This window comes from Balaenoptera physalus (assembly GCF_965194825.1).
Source record: "Balaenoptera physalus genome assembly, chromosome: 15".
Classification (NCBI taxonomy): domain Eukaryota; kingdom Metazoa; phylum Chordata; class Mammalia; order Artiodactyla; family Balaenopteridae; genus Balaenoptera; species Balaenoptera physalus.
The window spans coordinates 79,716,366-79,736,305 of record NC_138894.1 but is presented as its reverse complement, the minus strand read 5'-3'; the positions used below and the strand labels follow the sequence as shown (position 1 = coordinate 79,736,305).

At 36.7% G+C, this 19,940-nt stretch overlaps 1 protein-coding gene across 2 annotated transcripts in view; it reads right to left on the bottom strand.

The window, feature by feature from the left end:
* The window catches only part of ATAD2B (ATPase family AAA domain containing 2B), a 168,324-nt gene that overhangs the window by 24,679 nt on the left and 123,705 nt on the right, over positions 1-19,940 (bottom strand). For both annotated transcript variants that reach the window (XM_082427416.1, XM_082427415.1), the window contains exons 23-24: positions 6,122-6,244; positions 2,804-2,941 (exon numbers count right to left, since the gene is read on the bottom strand). In XM_082427416.1, the coding sequence (XP_082283542.1) occupies positions 2,804-2,941; positions 6,122-6,244 (261 nt within the window). The remainder of the gene's footprint in view (positions 1-2,803; positions 2,942-6,121; positions 6,245-19,940) is intronic.

The window sequence follows — 19,940 nt, the reverse complement described above, 5'->3', positions numbered from 1 at the left end:
ATTTTCACAAAGAAATTTAAATACAAAGTTATTAAAGCAAACTAGTTAAGCTAGAGACCTATCACTTCTGGTGTCGAACACCGAATTCTAAACATTAGTTTGTTGAAAGCCATCAGAGTAAAAATGATTCATTTTTTTCCAAGGCTGTAAATGTAATGTCAAATCTGGCTTAATTTTAAAAGAGATAATGTATAGTTTTAATATGTCAATGTTGAAAGCTTCCTGGGCAAAGACATTTTAAAAAGAAAATACAAATATGAGACCACTAAGTGTAGATTGTTTAATCCACAGTTTAAAAACTGCTTTTGAGGGCTTCCCTGGTGGCGCAGTGGTTGAGAATCTGCCTGACAATGCGGGGGACACGGGTTCGGGCCTGGTCTGGGAAGATCCCACATGCCGCGGAGCAACTAGGCCCGTGAGCCACAATTACTGAGCCTGCGCTCCGCAACAAGAGAGGCCGTGATAGTGAGAGGCCCGCGCACCGCGATGAAGAGTGGCCCCCACTTGCCGCAGCTGGAGAAAGCCCTCGCACAGAAACGAAGACCCAACACAGCAATCAATCAATCAATCAATCAATCAATCAATAAAAATTAAAAAATAAACCAACTGCTTTTGAAAGACAAATAGAGGAGAATCTGGTCTTAAGACAACCCTCACTTCTTTACTCTAGCACTTAATATGAACTTGTGATCTAGCAACAGTATATAGTGTGTTTACATACTTTTCCCATCCTTTCATCTTTAATCCTTACTGAGTCTCTGTAAAGACACCAAGGTATTCATAAGTGTTGACAAATTTTGTCATAACTATCACTCTTCTTTCTCATCTAAGAATAAATCTACTAAAGGTTTCTAAAATCATTTCCAAAATTCAAGTTATTTAGTCACTTGGTTCAAAATTTATTTTGCCTTCAAAACTGTACTATCATTACCATCATCTCTCCATTCCTTTATCCCCTATTAATTTCTATTTTTACAATTTACAGTTATAGGGTAATTGGAGATGAAATTTCTATATTAGTCTACTTTTAAAAGCACAGGCTATAGTGATAGGCATTCATAAGCATTCTATTACTTACATGAAAAACTAATCCAGCCCACATTAAAAGTGTAAGAAAAGTATTCAGCTTGCTCTTTCTCTAAAATGTATAACTGTTAGGTTTTACTCCCTGACAAGTCACTCCTGACATTGTGTCCTTGCTTATTCTCCAATAACCAAAGGTACAAGAGGTTCCCTTTTTCTTTCCTCACTACGCCATGGAGCCCTACAGCAAGAGGCTGGACCCTGCTTGATCAGGAGCCAGCTCAATTACTTAAAATGTACTCATACCCTAAGCAAAGGTTAGGAGCCCTTCTGAAGTAAGTTTATTTCTAATGCTTTCATCCCAGCTAAGAAAAAGAAAATGTTCTTATTTGGGGAGAGGTCAAACTAGAGATATTTTCCCCGTACTTTTATAATCACTTCTAATGCTTAGTATGATTTTGGTAAAATAAGAGGAATTGGTTATATATGTGCCACAAGAATAGGGATTTTTGTTTTAGTCACTGCTCTATCCCCACAGCACCTGGCATGTGGCAGTATATATTTACAGAACTAATCTTTAATATACCCACTTCCTTTTTCAAGGGTGCTTTGTGTGAAAAGCCCATTTAGAGGCACAATCTTTAAAATCAAGTTTTATAACATCTCTGAGTTTGTTTCCAAAACTAAGACCTTAGAAAAGCAACTCTTCCAAAGGGAGATTTAGACATATGATTTAAGTAACTTAATGTAAAACAGACAAATGATGAGTCACATATGCCATCTACTGGTAAGAGAAAACAGGACTCACATTTGTAGATTACAATAATATTTTAATACTTAAAGGAAATTAAAACTGCTTGAGGCCAATATTCAATGTGTTTTAGTTAGTAAATATTTTTATCAGTTGCAGAGAATGTAGGGATTTCAAGGTTTAAATTAGAGTGCTGTGTTACAGAATCCAGGTCACGATCCAAGGTACAACTAGGATAAATAGCTTAATCAGTTTCATGGAACTAAATGCACCATTAAGTCCTTCAAATGTTCGCACACATGAATGCCACTTATCACAAAGAGAACAAGATAAAAAAAAACTGAGTCTGGTTCATTCATTCAAATTCAATGCCACTGGTGAAAGAACTTATTATGGCCATCTTTACTGACAGTTGGAGCAGAATTACCACCTTTATATCAGAAGAACAGCATATATCTTCCAAAGACGGCTATCTTTAGTGAAACATAAAGATTATATTAGGAAGATGCTGTGTTTATTAACATTTGTCTTTTAGAAATTTTACAGATCACCATGAATGAGGAAAAGTGAGGAGAACCCAGAACACTGAATTTTCCCCCTCTAAATACATCTGACTTAAACAAAACCAGTTAAAGAAGGCTACACAGATTTTTCTCAGAAAAATCAACTTCCTGCTGTCAATTCAGTCACTCTCCTAAGCCAGAGTTTCCATTTCCCACCATAACAAGAACATTCGCATAACATACAGCAAGGGGTTGGAGGCGGGGTGGATAAAAAAATCTACTGGCTCCACATCTCTATCTAAAAACCAAAGTTTAAAACTGAAGATATTCAAATCTAGTTCAATTACAACAGCAAGCACTGAATGGAGATAGGAGAAAAGCAAATAAGGTTAAAGAAATGTATTCTGATTCAGCATTTTACCCCACAAGCTCTTAGCAGCCCTTTGGTATATGTGCCCAATTCCTAACACATCTGCCTCATTCGCAGTTGTTCCCACTACTGGATAACATGATCTCGAATACTCACATGCACATTTATTTGCAGAGCTGTGCCAGATATCCATTGGATTTCTTTGTTTGTGCCGAAATGCCTCTTCAACTCTAGTTTCCGCCTTTCGAGCTCCAGTACCATGAGGATTTATTTGTTCTGCTGTTACCGATAAGCCTGCAAGCAGAAGATAAGCGATACCTATTTAAATATTCCCAGCTACATAAACCAACAAGGTTAAAAAAAAGTCTGAAATACAAAACTGAATTTTAAAGTCATTAATTATACTTGGACAGTTTGTAATTCGGATGAAATAGTATCTTTTGATTTAAGATGGGAAAGAAACTAGATATAAAATCATAAAAATAAAATGGCAGGCCATGCTTATTTACACTTAATCCCCAAAGGGCCCTGTGTTTACTCATTTTACTTTGCAGAGGGATACATTTCACATTTTTATGACTGTGAGACAGTAAGATTATATATAGTCTAAAAGTCATGATTTCTGCCATCTTAGAAAGTATAAGCATATATTGGGCCACTGAATCCCATTCATATGAACTGTTTCCATCTGACATTAGCTGGCTGTCACACCACACTGCATAAGTTTGGTTTTCGTGCACTGATCTTCATAAAAATAACCATTCCATCTCAATTCTCTTTACTAGATTTCTTTCTTCTATGCCATCCTTAAATGTTGCCTTCCTTAAATGTTTCTAAGGGCGGTCTCTGGAATCCCTTTTCTTCTCACTTTAATCTGCACCTTCCACCACAAATATTCATGCCTTCAGCTCCTACTGGCATTATATAATTATTCCCAAATTACATCTTTAGTCCAAAACTCTCTTGAGCTTCTGATTCATATCAGTTGCCTACTTGATATCACCAACTAGATATCCTAGAGATAGGTCAAATTCAAGACAACTGGTTTCTCTTTTCCCACCAAAAAAAACCTGTCCTTATATATTCCCTCTCTCTACTGGTGGTATTAGCATCTACTTAAGTCATTAAACCAGTAACATGGCAGCCAATTTTGCCTCTTCCTTTCCTTCACAATGCCCTCCACCCCTGCAGCTGCATCTCTCTCATGTTAATCCTACCTTCATTCCCACTTCACTAATTAAAACTCTGGACTACTCCAACAGCCCTCCCCCCACCAAAAGCTTTACTGAGGTACAATTTACACAACATAAAAATCACTCATTTTAAGCATACGATTCAGTGATTTTTAGTGAATTCACAGAGCTGTGCAATCACCCCAGCAATCCAATCTAGGTAACTGTTCCAGGCAACCGCTGGTCCACTTTTTGTCTCTATAGACTTGCCTTTTGTGAGCATTTCATATAAATGGAATCATGCAATATGTGCTCTTTTGTGACTGCCTTCTTTCACTTAGCATAACATTTCTAAAGTTCATCCATGCTGTACCATGTATCAGTACCTTATTCCTTTTTATAGCTGAGCAGTACGTCACTGTACAATATACCGTTTTGCTTCCCCATTCATCAGTTGACGGACATTTGGGTTGTTTCTGGTTTTTAACTGTTGTGAATAATACTGCTATGAACATTCACGTACAAGTCTTTATATGGACATATGTTTTCATCTTTCTTGGGTAGACCCCTAGGAGTAGAATCACTGGGTCGTATGGTAAATATTACGCTTAACTTTTTAGAAACTGCCAAAATGTTTTCAAAACTGGCTCCAACAGCTTTTTAACTGGTCTCTCATCCTCCCACCGAGCCACATTGAGACCTTGCTATTTCCTGCTGCCAAAGCAATTTACCAATCCATTCCACTGTTTCAAATACTTCTATGAATCCTACTGACTATGGCAATTGTTCTCAAACTTTAGTGTACATAAAAACCACTTGAGTTTGCTGAAGCGCAGATTTCTCGGCCTTACTACCCTCAGAGAATCTAATTTGCTAGTTCTAAGCTGATGTGGGTAATAAACACAAACACATTTTAAAAAACATAGACCTGGGCTTCCCTGGTGGCGCAGTGGTTGAGAATCTGCCTGCCAATGCAGGGGACACGGGTTCGAGCCCTGGTCTGGGAGGATCCCACATGCCGCGGAGCAACTAGGCCCGTGAGCCACAACTACTGAGCCTGCGCGTCTGGAGCCTGTGCTCCGCAACAAGAGAGGCCCGCGCACCACGATGAAGAGTGGCCCCCACTTGCCGCAACTAGAGAAAGCCCTCGCACAGAAACGAAGACCCAACGTAGCCATAAATAAATAAATAAATAAACCCAAAGTTTAAAAAAAAAAAAAACATTGACCTACAGGATAAAGTCCAAGCTCCTTAGCATGACATTGATTCATTCAAATATTTATAAATAGCCTGTTGTATACCAGAGATAGTTCTAGGGACTGCAGTAGAGCTATGAATAAGACATTCACAGCACTTATATTCTAAATAAGGAGGAGAGAGACAACAACAGTAACAAAATACCAAGTGCTATGGTGACCAGAGCCTAATAAGATTAGGTGGCCAGGGAAGGCCTCTCTAAGGCAGTGGAAGAAAAGCGTCTTCACAACTTCAATGTCCTGGACCCAGCTCACCTTCTGAGCTCTGTTTCCCACCATTCTGTACATCTTTAGCAATACCAAACAATTTGCAGTTCTTCCGATACACCACGTTATTTCACGTCTCTGCGCCTGTATACGTAGTGTGCTGTGCTTACAATACCTCCTCCTTCTCCGTCACTGCCTCCCTTCCTCTACTTCACTAGAGACAACACTTCTATATTCATTCCCCAAACTCTGATCAAAATGCTGGGTTTCCTACCAGGAGGCCTCTCCTCTGTGCTATGAACATGCTTCAATCAGTGCATATGCCACACTATACTCGATTTGTTTTACACTTACTCTCTCCTACTAAAGTGTGAGTTCCTCAAGGACAGGATTATATATAGAACGAACAAAACACATCTGCTAATTCTGTGTTTATACTAACAAAATTGCACATAAATTCCAATAGGTTTAAAAAAAAAAAGTATTCCTAAAAAAAATTTTTAAGTATCAGTATTAGATATAAACTGATGAAAATAAACCCTCTTCAAATATGAAAGCCTATCTAAATCCTTTAAGAACAGAAATCCATAATTAAAGATATATGCCTGCAAAACAAATTTCACTAAGAAGTACTTTATTTCTGTAATTTGCACTAAAACTGTTATAGAAAGTAAAATTTTAAAACATCTTGGAGAATTTACATGACACATTTTCATATCAGAAATTAAGGATGGGCCTCAAAATACATTTTCATAATACCAGCAACCGTAAAGAAACACCATTCAATGACATTCAATGATCTCTTATTATTCAGTAGCAAGTTCATTTCTATAACTTACCTCTTTTTATTCTTGCTTCCTTAATTTCTTCACAGAGTTTATTAAATTCTGGATCCAATTCAGCTGCAATGATAGCATGCGCAGTGTCCTTCAGGGTACAAGCCCTGTGCCTAATTATTTTATCTGTTAAAAAGTTGGTATACATTTATTATACATACAAGTGAAATAACATGAACAAAGGGCATCTTAAAAAGAAAAGGAACACAAACATTTAAATAAAACTGTGACTGCAACGAGAAGCCTGGGCACCTCAACGAAGAGCAGCCCTCCGCTTGCCACAACTAGAAAAAGCCCACACACAGCAACACACTCAACACAGCCAACAAAAATTTTTTTAAAAAGACTTTATCAAAATAATTAATTAATTAATTAATTAATTTTAAAAACTGAAAAGCATTTCTAGGCAGGAAGCAAGCTCATTTAAATGATGAGCAAAAAATAAATATAATAAGTTAATCAAGTTGACAATCCTCTGAGAACTATACTTTTAGAACTTCAAAGTACTAAGCCTACTTAACAAATCATTACCTCAAAGATACGGCTTTATTTTACATTTTTCAAAAATGTATGACATTCAATAAAAAATTTTTAAAGATTTACAGGATATTCACCATATGTCCAGCACCAGAGCTACCATACTGAGATTTCAGAAAACCTTACATAATTTTCTCCATGAGACAAAACCGGTCAAAACTATGCTAAAGTAAGGGTGACTGATTAAAAAGTTGTGACAGAAACAGACAAATACAATAAGGCACTCTAAGATAAGAATGCAAGATGACATAAATTGCAGGTAGATCTAGAAGTGCATACTCTGTTCTAGGTAAACTATACCTAAATTGGTACTAAAAGAAGAGTCTCTGCTTTACATTAACAGAGAAGTCCTCATTAACTAAAAACACGCATAAACAATGCTCCCTAGAGCTGTGCAACTCCAAGATATTAAAAGTCAAGTTAATATATCAAGGTCACTTAATTTGTAACAATTTAGCACTAGCATCTAAGTCACAAAATAACATCTGCTTTTTCATCTCTAGTAAAGACAAAAAGTATAAAGATGTATTTTATTTATAACTTTTCTTATTAGAAAGTCTAATAGTTCACTGTAGAAATCTTATAAAAACAAACATGCAGCACTCAAAAAGCAACCCACTGGTATATTTCCTTCCAATGTATTGTCTCTAAACTTTCACTCAATAAATATTGTCAACTGTACCAGGAAGTAAGTCAGGTGATGGCTACACAGTAGTGAACAAAACAGACAGGTCTCCACTTTCAAGGAGCTTTTCAGAATAGTATAGGAAAGAGGTATTTTACCAAATAATCTCATATACACATATAAACACCTCCTACCCCTCCCTCACCCCCCAAAAAACCTGTAACAGCTATGATGAAAATCTACAGGATACTGGTGTGGATACCAATTTTGAATGGGCAAGTCAGGAAAGACTCCTCTGAATTAGTGGCATTTAAGCTGAGACTTAAAGCATGCACTGGGGTAGCCACTGACAAAGGGAAAAACCACTGCAGGTTCAGAAAATACCATGTGAGAAAGTTCTGGAGTAAAAAGATCACGGAGATTTTAAGAAACTGAAAGGTAGCCTATGTGATTAGAACACAATAAGCAAGAGGCAAACGGGAATCTGACCATATTGAAAGGATTTTACATCTTATCCCAAGAGCAATGAAAAGTCACTGAAAAGATCCAAGCAGAGAAACTACATGATTTAAATGCCCATCTTTGAAAGATCTCTCTGGCTGTTCCCTAGAGACTGGATTGAGAGGGTCAGGCATAAAACCAGGGAGTATAATCGGAAGGCTCTTTTTAGTGAAAAGAGAAGAGAGAACTGAACCAGGTAATGGTGGTGGTAGTGAAGGAAAGGAAGACTACAGCTTTGAAATGTGTTCTCAATGACACAACTTGGTGGTAAAACAGGGGATGAGATAAGCATCAAGGAAGATTCCCTAGCTTCCTGCATGAAAAATGGGAGGATGGAAGTACCACATACAAAAATAAAAATTTTTTAAAAAAAGGAAAAAAAAATCCTAGAGAATAAATAGAAAGAAAGTAGGAAAAGAAGTTAGAGATATGTGCTAGTTTAAAGACTTTAGTTTTGACATGACTAAAAAATATCCAAGAGAATCTGAGCCAAGATGGCAGAGTAGAAGGACGTGCTCTCACTCCCTCTTGTGAGAACACCAGAATCACAACTAGCTGCTGGACAATCATCCACAGGAAGACACTGGAACTCGGCAAAAAAGAGACCCCACATCCAAAGACAAGGGAGAAGCCACAATGAGATGGTAGGAGCGGTGCAATCACAGTAAACTCAAATCCCATAACTGCTGGGTGGGTGACTCAGACTGGAGAACACTTATACCACAGAAGTCCACCCACTGGAGTGAAGGTTCTGAGTCCCACGTCAGGTTCCCAAACTGGGGGTCCGGCAATGGGAGGAGGAATTCCTAGAGAATTAGACTTTGAAGGCTAGTGGGATTTGATTGCAGGACTTCGACAGGACTGGGGAAAACAGAGACTCTACTCTTGGAGGGCACACACAAAGTAGTGTGTGCATCAGGACCCACAGGATGGAGCAGTGACCCCATAGGAGACTGAACCAGACCTACCTGCTAGTGTTGGAGGGTCTCCTGCAGAGGCAGGGGGTGGCTGTGGCTCACCGTGGGGACAAGGACACTGGCAGCAGAAGTTCTGGGAACTACTCCTTGCCGTGAGCCCTCCCAGAGTCCGCCATTAGCCCCACCAAAGAGCCCGGGTAGGCTCCAGTGTTGGGTTGCCTCAGGCCAAACAACCAAAAGGGAGGGAACCCAGCCCCACCCATCAGCAGTCAAGGGATTAAAGTTTTACTGAGCTCTGCGCACCAGAGCAACAGTCAGCTCTACCCACCACCAGTCCCTCCCATCAAGAAACTTGCACAAGCCTCTTAGATAGCCTCATCCACCAGAGGGCAGACAGCAGAAGCAAGAAGAACTACAATCCTGCAGCCTGTGGAACAAAAAACCACATTCACAGAAAGACAGACAAGATGAAAAGGCAGAGGGCTATGTACGAGATGAAGGAACAAGATAAAACCCCAGAAAAACAACTAAATGAAGTGGAGATAGACAACCTTCCAGAAAAAGAATTCAGAATAATGATGGTGAAGATGATCCAGGACCTCGGAAAAAGAATGGAGGCAAAGATCGAGAAGATACAAGAAATGTTTAACAAAGACCTAGAAGAATTAAAGAACAAACAGAGATGAACAATACAATAACTGAAATGAAAACTACACTAGAAGCAATCAATAGCACAATAACTGAGGCAGAAGAACGGATAAGTGACCTGGAAGACAGAATGATGGAATTCACTGCTGAGGAACAGAATAAAGAAAAAAGAATGAAAAGAACTGAAGACAGCCTAAGAGAACTCTGGGACAACATTAAAAGCAACAACATTCGCATTATAGGGGTCCCAGAAGGAGAAGAGAGAGAGAAAGTTCCCGAGAAAATATCTGAAGAGATTATAGTCGAAAACTTCCCTAACATGGGAAAGGAGATAGCCACCCAACTCCAGGAAGCACAGAGAGTCCCATACAGGATAAACCCAAGGAGAAACATGCCGAGACACATAGTAATCAAACTGACAGAAATTAAAGACAAAGAAAAATTATTGAAAGCAGCAAGGGAAAAACGACAAATAACATACAAGGGAACTCCCATAAGGTTAACAGCTGATTTCTCAGCAGAAACTCTACAAGCCAGAAGGGAGTGGCATGATATACTTAGTGATGAAAGGGAAGAACCTACAACCAAGATTACTCTATCCGGCAAGGATCTCATTCAGATTCGATGGAGAAATCAAAAGCTTTACAGACAAGCAAAAGCTAAGAGAATTCAGCACCACCAAACCAGCTCTACAACAAATGCTAAAGGAACTTCTCTAAGGGGGAAACACAAGAGAAGAAAAGGACCTACAAAAACAAACCCAAAACAATTAAGAAAATGGTCATAGGAACATACATATCGATAATTACCTTAAACATGAATGGATTAAATGCTCCAACCAAAAGACACAGGCTTGCTGAATGGATACAAAAACAAGACCCATATATATGCTGTCTACAAGACACCCACTTCAGACCTAGGGACACATACAGACTGAAAGTGAGGGGATGGAAAAAGATATTCCATGCAAATGGAAATCAAAAGAAAGCTGGAGTAGCAATACTCATATCAGATAAATAGACTTTAAAATAAAGAATGTTACAAGAGGGGCTTCCCTGGTGGCGCAGTGGTTAAGAATCCGCCTGCCAATGCAGGGGACACGGGTTCGAGCCCTGGTCCGGGAAGATCCCACATGCCGCGGAGCAACTAAGCCTGTGCGCCACAACTACTGAGCCTGCGCTCTAGAGCCCGCGAGCCACAACCACTGAAGCCCATGTGCCACAACTACTGAAGCCCGCGTGCCTAGAGCCTGTGCTCTGCAACAAGAGAAGCCACCACAATGAGAAGCCTGAGCCCCACAACAAAGAGTAGCCCCCGCTCACTGCAACTAGAGAAAGCCCGCGTGCAGCAGCGAAGACCCAATGCAGCCAAAAATTAAATAAATGAATAAATAAATTTAAAAAAAAAAAAAAAAAAGAATGTTACAAGAGACAAGGAAGGACACTACATAATGATCAACGGATCAATCCAAGAAGAAGATAACAATTATAAATATATATGCACCCAACATAGGAGCACCTCAATACATAAGGCAACTGCTAACAGCTATAAAGGAGGAAATCGACAGTAACACAATAATAGTGTGGGACTTTAACACCTCACTTACACCAATGGACAGATCATCCAAAATGAAAATAAATAAGGAAACAGAAGCTTTAAATGACACAATAGACCAGATAGATTTAATTAATATTTATAGGACATTCCATCCAAAAACAGATTACACTTTCTTCTCAAGTGTGCACGGAACATTCTCCAGGATAGATCACATCTTGGGTCACAAATCAAGCCTCAGTAAATTTAAGAAAATTGAAATCATATCAAGGGTCTTTTCTGACCACAACGCTATGAGATTAGAAACTAATCACAGGGAAAAAAAAAGTAAAAAACACAAACACATGGAGGCTAAACAATACATTACTAAATAACCAAGAGATCACTGAAGAAATCAAAGAGGAAATCAAAAAATACCTACAGACAAATTACAATGAAAGCACGACGATCCAAAACTTATGGGATGCAGCAAAAGCAGTTCTAAGAGGGAAGGTTATAGGTATACAAGCCTACCTAAAGAAACAAGAAAAATCTCAAACAATCTAACCTTACACCTAAAGGAACTAGAGAAAGAAGAACAAACAAAACCCAAAGTTAGCAGAAGGGAAGAAATCATAAAGATCAGATCAGAGATAAATGAAATAGAAACAAAGAAAACAATAGTAAAGATCAAGAAAACTAAAAGCTGGTTCTTTGAGAAGATAAACAAAATTGATAAACCATTAGCCAGACTCATCAGGAAAAAGAGGGAGAGGACTCAAATCAATAAAATCAGAAATGAAAAAGGAGAAGTTACAACAGACACAGCAGAAATACAAAGCATCCTAAGAGACTACAACAAGCAACTCTATGCCAATAAAATGGACAACCTGGAAGAAATGGACAAACTTTTAGAAAGTTATAACCTTCCAAGACTGAACCAGGAAGAAACAGAAAATATGAACAGACCAATCACGAGTAATGAAATTGAAACTGTGATTAAAAATCTTCCAACAAACAAAAGTCCAGGACCAGATGGCTTCACAGGTGAATTCTATCAAACATTTAGAGAAGAGCTAACACCCATCCTTCTCAAACTCTTCCAAAAAACTGCAGAGGAAGGAACACTCCCAAACTCATTCTATGAGGCCACCATCACCCTGATACCAAAACCAGACAACGATACTACAAAAAAAGAAAATTACAGACCAATATCACTCATGAATATAGATGCAAAAATCCTCAACAAAATACTAGCAAACAGAATCCAACAACACATTAAAAGGATCATACACCACGATCAAGTGGGATTTATCCCAGGGATGCAAGGATTCTTCAATATACACAAATCAATCAATGTGATACACCATATTAACAAATTGAAGAATAAAAACCATATGATCATCTCAATAGATGCAGAAAAAGCTTTTGACAAAATTCAACACCCATTTATGATAAAAACTCTCCAGAAAATGGGCATAGAGGGAACCTACCTCAACATAATAAAGGCCATATACGACAAACCCACAGCAAACATCATTCTCAGTGGTGAAAAACTGAAAGCATTTCCTCTAAGATCAGGAACAAGACAAGGATGTCCACTCTCACCACTATTATTCAACGTAGTTTTGGAAGTCCTAGCCACGGCAATCAGAGAAGAAAAAGAAATAAAAGGAATACAGATTGGAAAAGAAGAAGTAAAACTGTCACTGTTTGCAGATGACATGATACTATACATAGAGAATCCTAAAGATGCCACCAAAAAGTTACTAGAGCTAATCAATGAATCTGGTAAAGTTGCAGGATACAAAATTAATGCACAGAAATCTCTTGCATTCCTATACACTAATGATGAAAAATCTGAAAGAGAAATTAAGGAAACACTCCCATTTACCATTGCAACAAAAAGAATAAAATACCTAGGAGTAAACCTACCTGGGGAGACAAAAGACCTGTATGCAGAAAACTATTAGACACTGATGAAAGAAATTAAAGATGATATCAACAGATGGAGAGATATACCATGTTCTTGGATTGGAAGAAGCAATATTGTGAAAATGACTATACTACCCAAAGCAATCTACAGATTCAATGCAATCCCTATCAAATTACCAATGGCATTTTTTACAGAACTAGAACAAAAAATCTTAAAATTTGTATGGAGACACAAAAGACCCCGAATAGCCAAAGCAGTCTTGAGGGAAAAAAACGGAGCTGGAGCAATCAGACTCCCTGACTTCAGACTATACTACAAAGCTACAGTAATCAAGACAATATGGTACTGGCACAAAAACAGAAACATAGATCATAGGAACAAGATAGAAAGCCCAGAGATAAACCCACGCACCTATGGTCAACTAATCTATGACAAAGGAGGCAAGGATATACAATGGAGAAAAGACAGTCTCTTCAGTAAATGGTGCTGGGAAAACTGGACAGCTACATGTAAAAGAATGAAATTAGAATACTCCCTAACACCATACACAAAAATAAACTCAAAATGGATTAGAGACCTAAATGTAAGACTGGACACTATAAAACTCTTAGAGGAAAACATAGGAAGAACACTCTTTGACATAAATCACAGCAAGATCTTTTTTGATCCACCTCCTAGAGTAATGGAAATAAAAATAAAAATAAACAAATGGGACCTAATGAAACTTCAAAGCTTTTGCACAGCAAAGAAAACCATAAACAAGACAAAAAGACAACCCTCATAATGGGAGAAAATATTTGCAAACGAATCAACGGACAAAGGATTAATCTCCAAAATATATAAACAGCTCATGCAGCTCAATATTAAGAAAACAAACAACCCAATGCAAAAATGGGCAGAAGACCTAAATAGACATTTCTCCAAAGAAGACATACAGATGGCCAACAAGCACATGAAACGCTGCTCTACATTACTAATTATTAGAGAAATGCAAATCAAAACTACAATGAGGTATCACCTCACACTAGTTAGAATGGGCATCATCAGAAAATCTACAAACAACAAATGCTGGAGAGGGTGTGGAGAAATGGGAACCCTCCTGCACTGTTGGTGGGAATGTATATTGATACAGCCACTATGGAGAACAGTATGGAGGTTCCTTAAAAAACTAAAAAATAGAATTACCATATGATCCAGCAATCCCACTACTGGGCATATACCCATAGAAAACCGTAATTCAAAAAGACACATGCACCCCAATGTTCACTGCAACACTATTTACAATAGCCAGGTCATGGAAGCAACCTAAATGCCGAGAGACAGACAAATGGATAAAGAAGATGTGGTACATATATACAATGGAATATTACTCAGCCATAAAAAGGAACGAAATTGGGTCATTTGTTGAGACGTGGATGGATCTAGAGACTGCCATACAGAGTGAAGTAAGTCAGAAAGAGAAAAACAAATATCGTATATTAACGCATATATGTGGAAACTAGAAAAATGGTACAGATGAACCAGTTTGCAGGACAGAAATTGAGACACAGATGTAGAGAACAAACGTATGGACACTAAGGTGGGAAAGCAGCAGGGGGTGGTGGTGGTGGTGTGATGAATTGGGAGATTGGGATTGCCATGTATACACTGATGTGTATGAAATTGATGACTAATAAGAACCTGCTGTATAAAAAAATAAAGTTAAAAAATTAAAAAAAAAATCCAAGTGGAGATATCATGTAGGCAAATGAATATAGATCTCGACAATTTATGACCAAAAGCCACAATGTGCAATCTGTATTTACTATTTAAAATTTTGTACTTCCCTAAGCCTTAAAAAAAAGAAAAAAGATTATGGCATAAGAGACATATAATAAACTGCACATATTTAAAGTATACATTGTGATATGCTTTGACATAAGTACAAATCCATAACATCATCATTATATCAAGATAATGAATATATCCACCATCACCAAAAGTCTCCTTGTGCCCCTCTGTCATCCTTCCTTTCACTCTTTCCACAACCCTCCATTCCCAGGGAACCACAGGTCTGTCTACTGGTACCATAGATTACTTCATATTTTCTAGAATTATGTACACTATAATATATACTGAATCACATATATATTCTCTATATATTAATGTGTATATAATTCTAACATATTTATAAATACATATATAAATGGGGTTATAAAGAATATATTCTTTTTTGTCTGTATTCTTTTACTTGACATAATTATTTAGACATTAATACCTATTGTTTTATATAATATTGTATAGCAAGTACACTTCAATTAAAAATTAATTTTTAAAAAAATAATAAAAATACCTATTGTATTGTATGCATCAACACTCCATTCCTTTTTATTGCTGAGTAATATTCCACTATTGGATATAACACAATTTATTTATCCATTCACATGTTGATGGACATTAGGGATGGTTCTGGGTTTTGGCAATTATCAACAATGTTACATAAATATTCATGAACAAGTCTTTATATGGACATATGTTTTCATTTCCCTTGAGTTAATATTTAAGAGTGGAATGGCTAGCTCAACAATGGATGTATGTATGTTCAATATTTAAGAGTGGAATGGCTAGCTCAACAATGGGTGTATGTATGTTTAACAATCTTAAAACTACCAAGTTTTTTCAAAGTTGTACCATTATATATTCCTACCAGCAGTGCATCACAGTTCCAGTTCCTCCACATCCTTGTCAACACTTGGTATGATCAGTCTTTTTAATTTTAGACATTCTTATAGGTGTTTAGTGGTATCTCATTATGCTTTTGATTTGCATTTTGTTTAAGATTAATGAAGTTGAGTATACCTTCATGTTCTTATTTTCCCTCTGTATATCATCTTTGGTGAAGTGTCTTCAAATCTTATACCTATTATTTTAATTGGGTTGTTTTCTTATTATTAAATTTTTTTAATAAACTTATTTATTTATTTATTTATTTTTGGCTGCGTTGGGTCTTCTTTGCTTCACGTCAGCTTTCTCTAGTTGCGGCAAGCAGGGGCTACTCTTCATTGCGGTGCGTGGGCTTCGCACTGTGGTGGCTTCTCTTGTTGCGGAGCATGGGCTCTAGGCATGCTGGCTTCGGTAGTTGTGGCTCGCAGGCTCTGGAGTGCAGGCTCAGTAGTTGTGGTGCTTGGGCTTAGTTGCTCCACAGCATGTGGGATGTTCCCAGACCAGGGCTCGAACCCGTGTACCCTGCATTGGCAGGAAGATTCTTAACCACTGTGCCACCAGGGAAGTCCCTTATTAAATTCTGAGAATTCTTTTAATAGTCTGGATACAAGACAGCTTTTATATTTAAGGTATATTATCCATTGAGATTCTTTATATATATAAGAAGTCTTTTTTTTTGCATACTTATATCCAATTGTTCTAGCACTGTTTGTTGAAAAGACTACTTTCTCCACTGCACTGACTTTGCACCTTTGTCAAAATGCCACTGACTCTATATGTGTGGGTCTCTTTCAGGACTCCATGTTATTCCATTGCTCTATTTGTCATTCTTTATGCCAATATTACACTGTCTAGATGACCCTAACTTTATGTCTTGAAATAAGGTGGTATTAAGTCCTCCAACTCTGTTTTTACTTTACAAAGCTGTTTTGACTATTTTAGATCCTTTCCATTTTCATATGAATTTTAGAATCACCTTGTCCATTTCTATAAAATGCCTTCTGGAATTCCGACTGAGGTGGTTCAATTTGAGAACTGACATCTTCACAATGTTGAGTCTCCCAATCCATGAACACAATATATCTCTCAGTCTATTTAGGTTCTCTTTAATTTTTCTCAGCAATGTTTTATAGTTTTCAATGTACAGGTCTTGCCTATCTTTTGTCAGATTTATCAACATCTCATGTTTTTTCATGTTAATGTAAATAGTAATTTAAAATTTCAATTTGCTATTGTTTGGGGCTAGTATTGTATTTCCATAAATACAACTGAGTTTTGTATATTGATCTTGTATCCTGCAACCTCACTAAACACACCTGCTAGTTCTAACAGTGTCTTTGCAAATTCCATAGGATTTTCTCTGTAGACATCATGTTGTCTACAAATGAAGATAGTTTTACTTCTTCATTCCCAAACTAGATGCCTCTTATTTCTTTTTCTTACCTTACTGCACTTTCTGGAACCTTCAGTATAATGTTGGGTAGAAGTGGTAAAAGTGGACATCTTTGCCATGTTCTTGATCTTAAGGGGAAGCATTTAGTCTTCGGTCATTAAGTATGATGTGAACTGTAGGCTTTTTGTTCATGTCCTTAATCAGACTGAGGATGGTCCTTTCTACTCCTCGTTTGCTTACACTTTGTACTCAGGAATACCTATTGGATTTGTCAAATGCTTTTGTGCACTGAGATAATCACTTCTTAGTCTGTTAATACAGTGACTTACATGGATTGGTTTTCAAATTTTAAACCAATCTTGCATTCCTTGCATATTCAAGCAGGAATAAACCCTACTTAATCACCAGGTATTATCTTTTTAACATATTGGATATAACTTGCCAAAATTTTATGTTCATGAGGGATACAGGTCTATAGTTTATTTGGTCTTTTTTTTTTTCCCCCTTGTAATATCTTTTTCAGAGTAATGCTAACTTTATAGACTAGGTTAGAAAGAATTCTTTCCACTTCAATTTTCTGGAAAAGTTTGTGTAGAACTGGTATTATTTTCTTCCCTAAATGTTCAGTAAAATTAACCAGTGAAGGCATCCAGGCCTGAAGTTTTCTTAATGGGAATGTTTTTAACTGTTAGTTCAATTTCTTTAATAGAAAAAGAATTACCTATTCACATTATACATTTCTTCTTTCATGAGCTTTTTTTTTTTTTTGTCTTTCAACAAATTTATCCAATTTACTGAAGTTGTCAAATGTATTGGCATAAAGCTGTTCATAAAGTTCCCTTACTGTTCTCTTAATATCTGTAGAATATGTAGTAATGTTACCTCCTTCATTCTTGTTAATGGTAATTTGTGACTTCTCGTTATCCTGACCAGCTCCACTGGAGATTTATCAATTACCGATCTCCTAAAAGAACCAGCTTTGCATTTCCTTGGTTTTCTCAATTTTTTTTCCTGTTTACTATTTTATTGATCTGCTCAGATCTTTATTATTTCCTTTCTTTTGCTTACTTTGGGTTTCATTTGCTCTCTGTTTCCTAGTTTCTCAAGTTGGGAGTTCAGACCAGTTATTTGAGACTTTTCTTCTTTTCTAATTTAAGTATTTAGTGCTATAAATTTCCGCCTAAGTAATGCATTAGCTGCACCTCGTAAGTTTTTATATTTTCATTTTATCCACTTTAATAATTTTTAAACTTCTCTTTTGATTTCTTCCTTGATCCATGGAGTTATTTAGAAGTGTGGTATTTAGTTTCCAAATATCTTTTCCAAATAACCTTTTGTTATTGATTTCTAATTTAATTCCATTGTGGTCAAAGAACATACTTTGTATGATTTGAATCCTTTTATATTTAATAAGACTCATTCTGTGGCCCAGAATATGTTCTATCTTGGTGAACATTCCAGTACACTTGAAAATAATGTGTATATATGTTGCCATTGGGAAAAGTGTTCTATAAATATCACTTAGATAAAGTTGATGGATAGGGTTGTTCAAGTCTTCTATATCTTTACTGACTTTCTGTGTACTAGCCTTATCTAGTTTTAAGAGAGGGATAATAAAGTCTCCAAGAAATTATGAATTTCTCTATTTTTTCCTTGCAGTTCTATCAATTTTTGCTTCATGAATTTTAAAGCTCTGTTATCAGAAGCAATAAATATTTAGAATTATTATGTGTACTTGATAACTATGAAATAATCTTCTTTAACCCAGGTATCTTTGGCCTGAAATCAACTTTGATATTTATATAATCACTCCAACTTGGTATGATTATGGTATTTCATGCTTTTAATCTATTTGTAGCTTTATATTTAAAGTGGGTTTCTTGTATAAAAAAACAAAATACTAATTCAAAAAGATATGCACCCCAATGTTAATAGCAGCATTATTTACAATAGCCAAGACACAGAAGCAACATAAGTGTCCATCAACAGATGAATGGATAAGGAAGATGATATATATATATATATACATACATATATATATACACACAGAACATATATATATTTATATATATGGACTACTCAGCCATTAAAAAAATGACATTTTGCAATTTATGACAATATGGATAGACCTGTAGGGTATTATGTTTAGTGAAATGAGTCAGAGAAAGACAAATACTGTATGTTATCAGTTATATGTCAAATCGAAAAAATAAAACAAACAAATGAATATAACAAACCAGAAACAGACTCACAGATATAGAGAACTAGTGGTTACCAGTGAAGAGAGGGAAGGGGGAGAGACAAGATAAGGGTAGGGGATTAAGAGGTACAAACTACTATGTATAAAATAAGTATGCTACAGGATATAATGTACAGCAAAGGGAATATAGCCAATATTTTATATAACTTTAAATGGAGTATAATCTCTAAGAATTTTGAATCATTATGTTGTATAATACTATAAATCAGCTATGCCTCAATTTTTAAAAAAGTATATGGGAGGAAAATGAATGAATGAATAAGTTTTTTAAAAAAATAACCTTAAATAAACAAACAAGAAAGTGGGTTTCTTGTAAAGGAACCTCATTAGTGCAGTAGGTAGAGTGTCAGTCTCATCAAGTGGGTTTCTTATAGGGAGCATATGGTTGGGTCTTGCTTTTTTATCCAAAAGACATTCTCTGCCTTTATTTGTGATGTTCAAGCCAGGTATCGGCAAGTTTTCCTGTATAAGGCCAGAGAGTAAATATCTTAGGTTTCTCAAGCCATAAGGTCTCTGGCAAGTATTCAAAGCCGCCCCTGTAGCATAAAAGCAGCCCTAGACAACATGTAAACAAAGGGGCATGCCTGTGTTCCAACTATGAAAACTTCATTTACAAAACCAGGCAGTCAGTTTGACTGTAGTTTGTTGATCCCTGGTTTAGCGGATCATTTGCTTTTAACATAATTTATGTGATTATTAATATGCTTGCTATTTACTTTCTACTTGTCCCACATGCTCTTTGTTCCCTTTTTCCTCTTTTATCTCACTT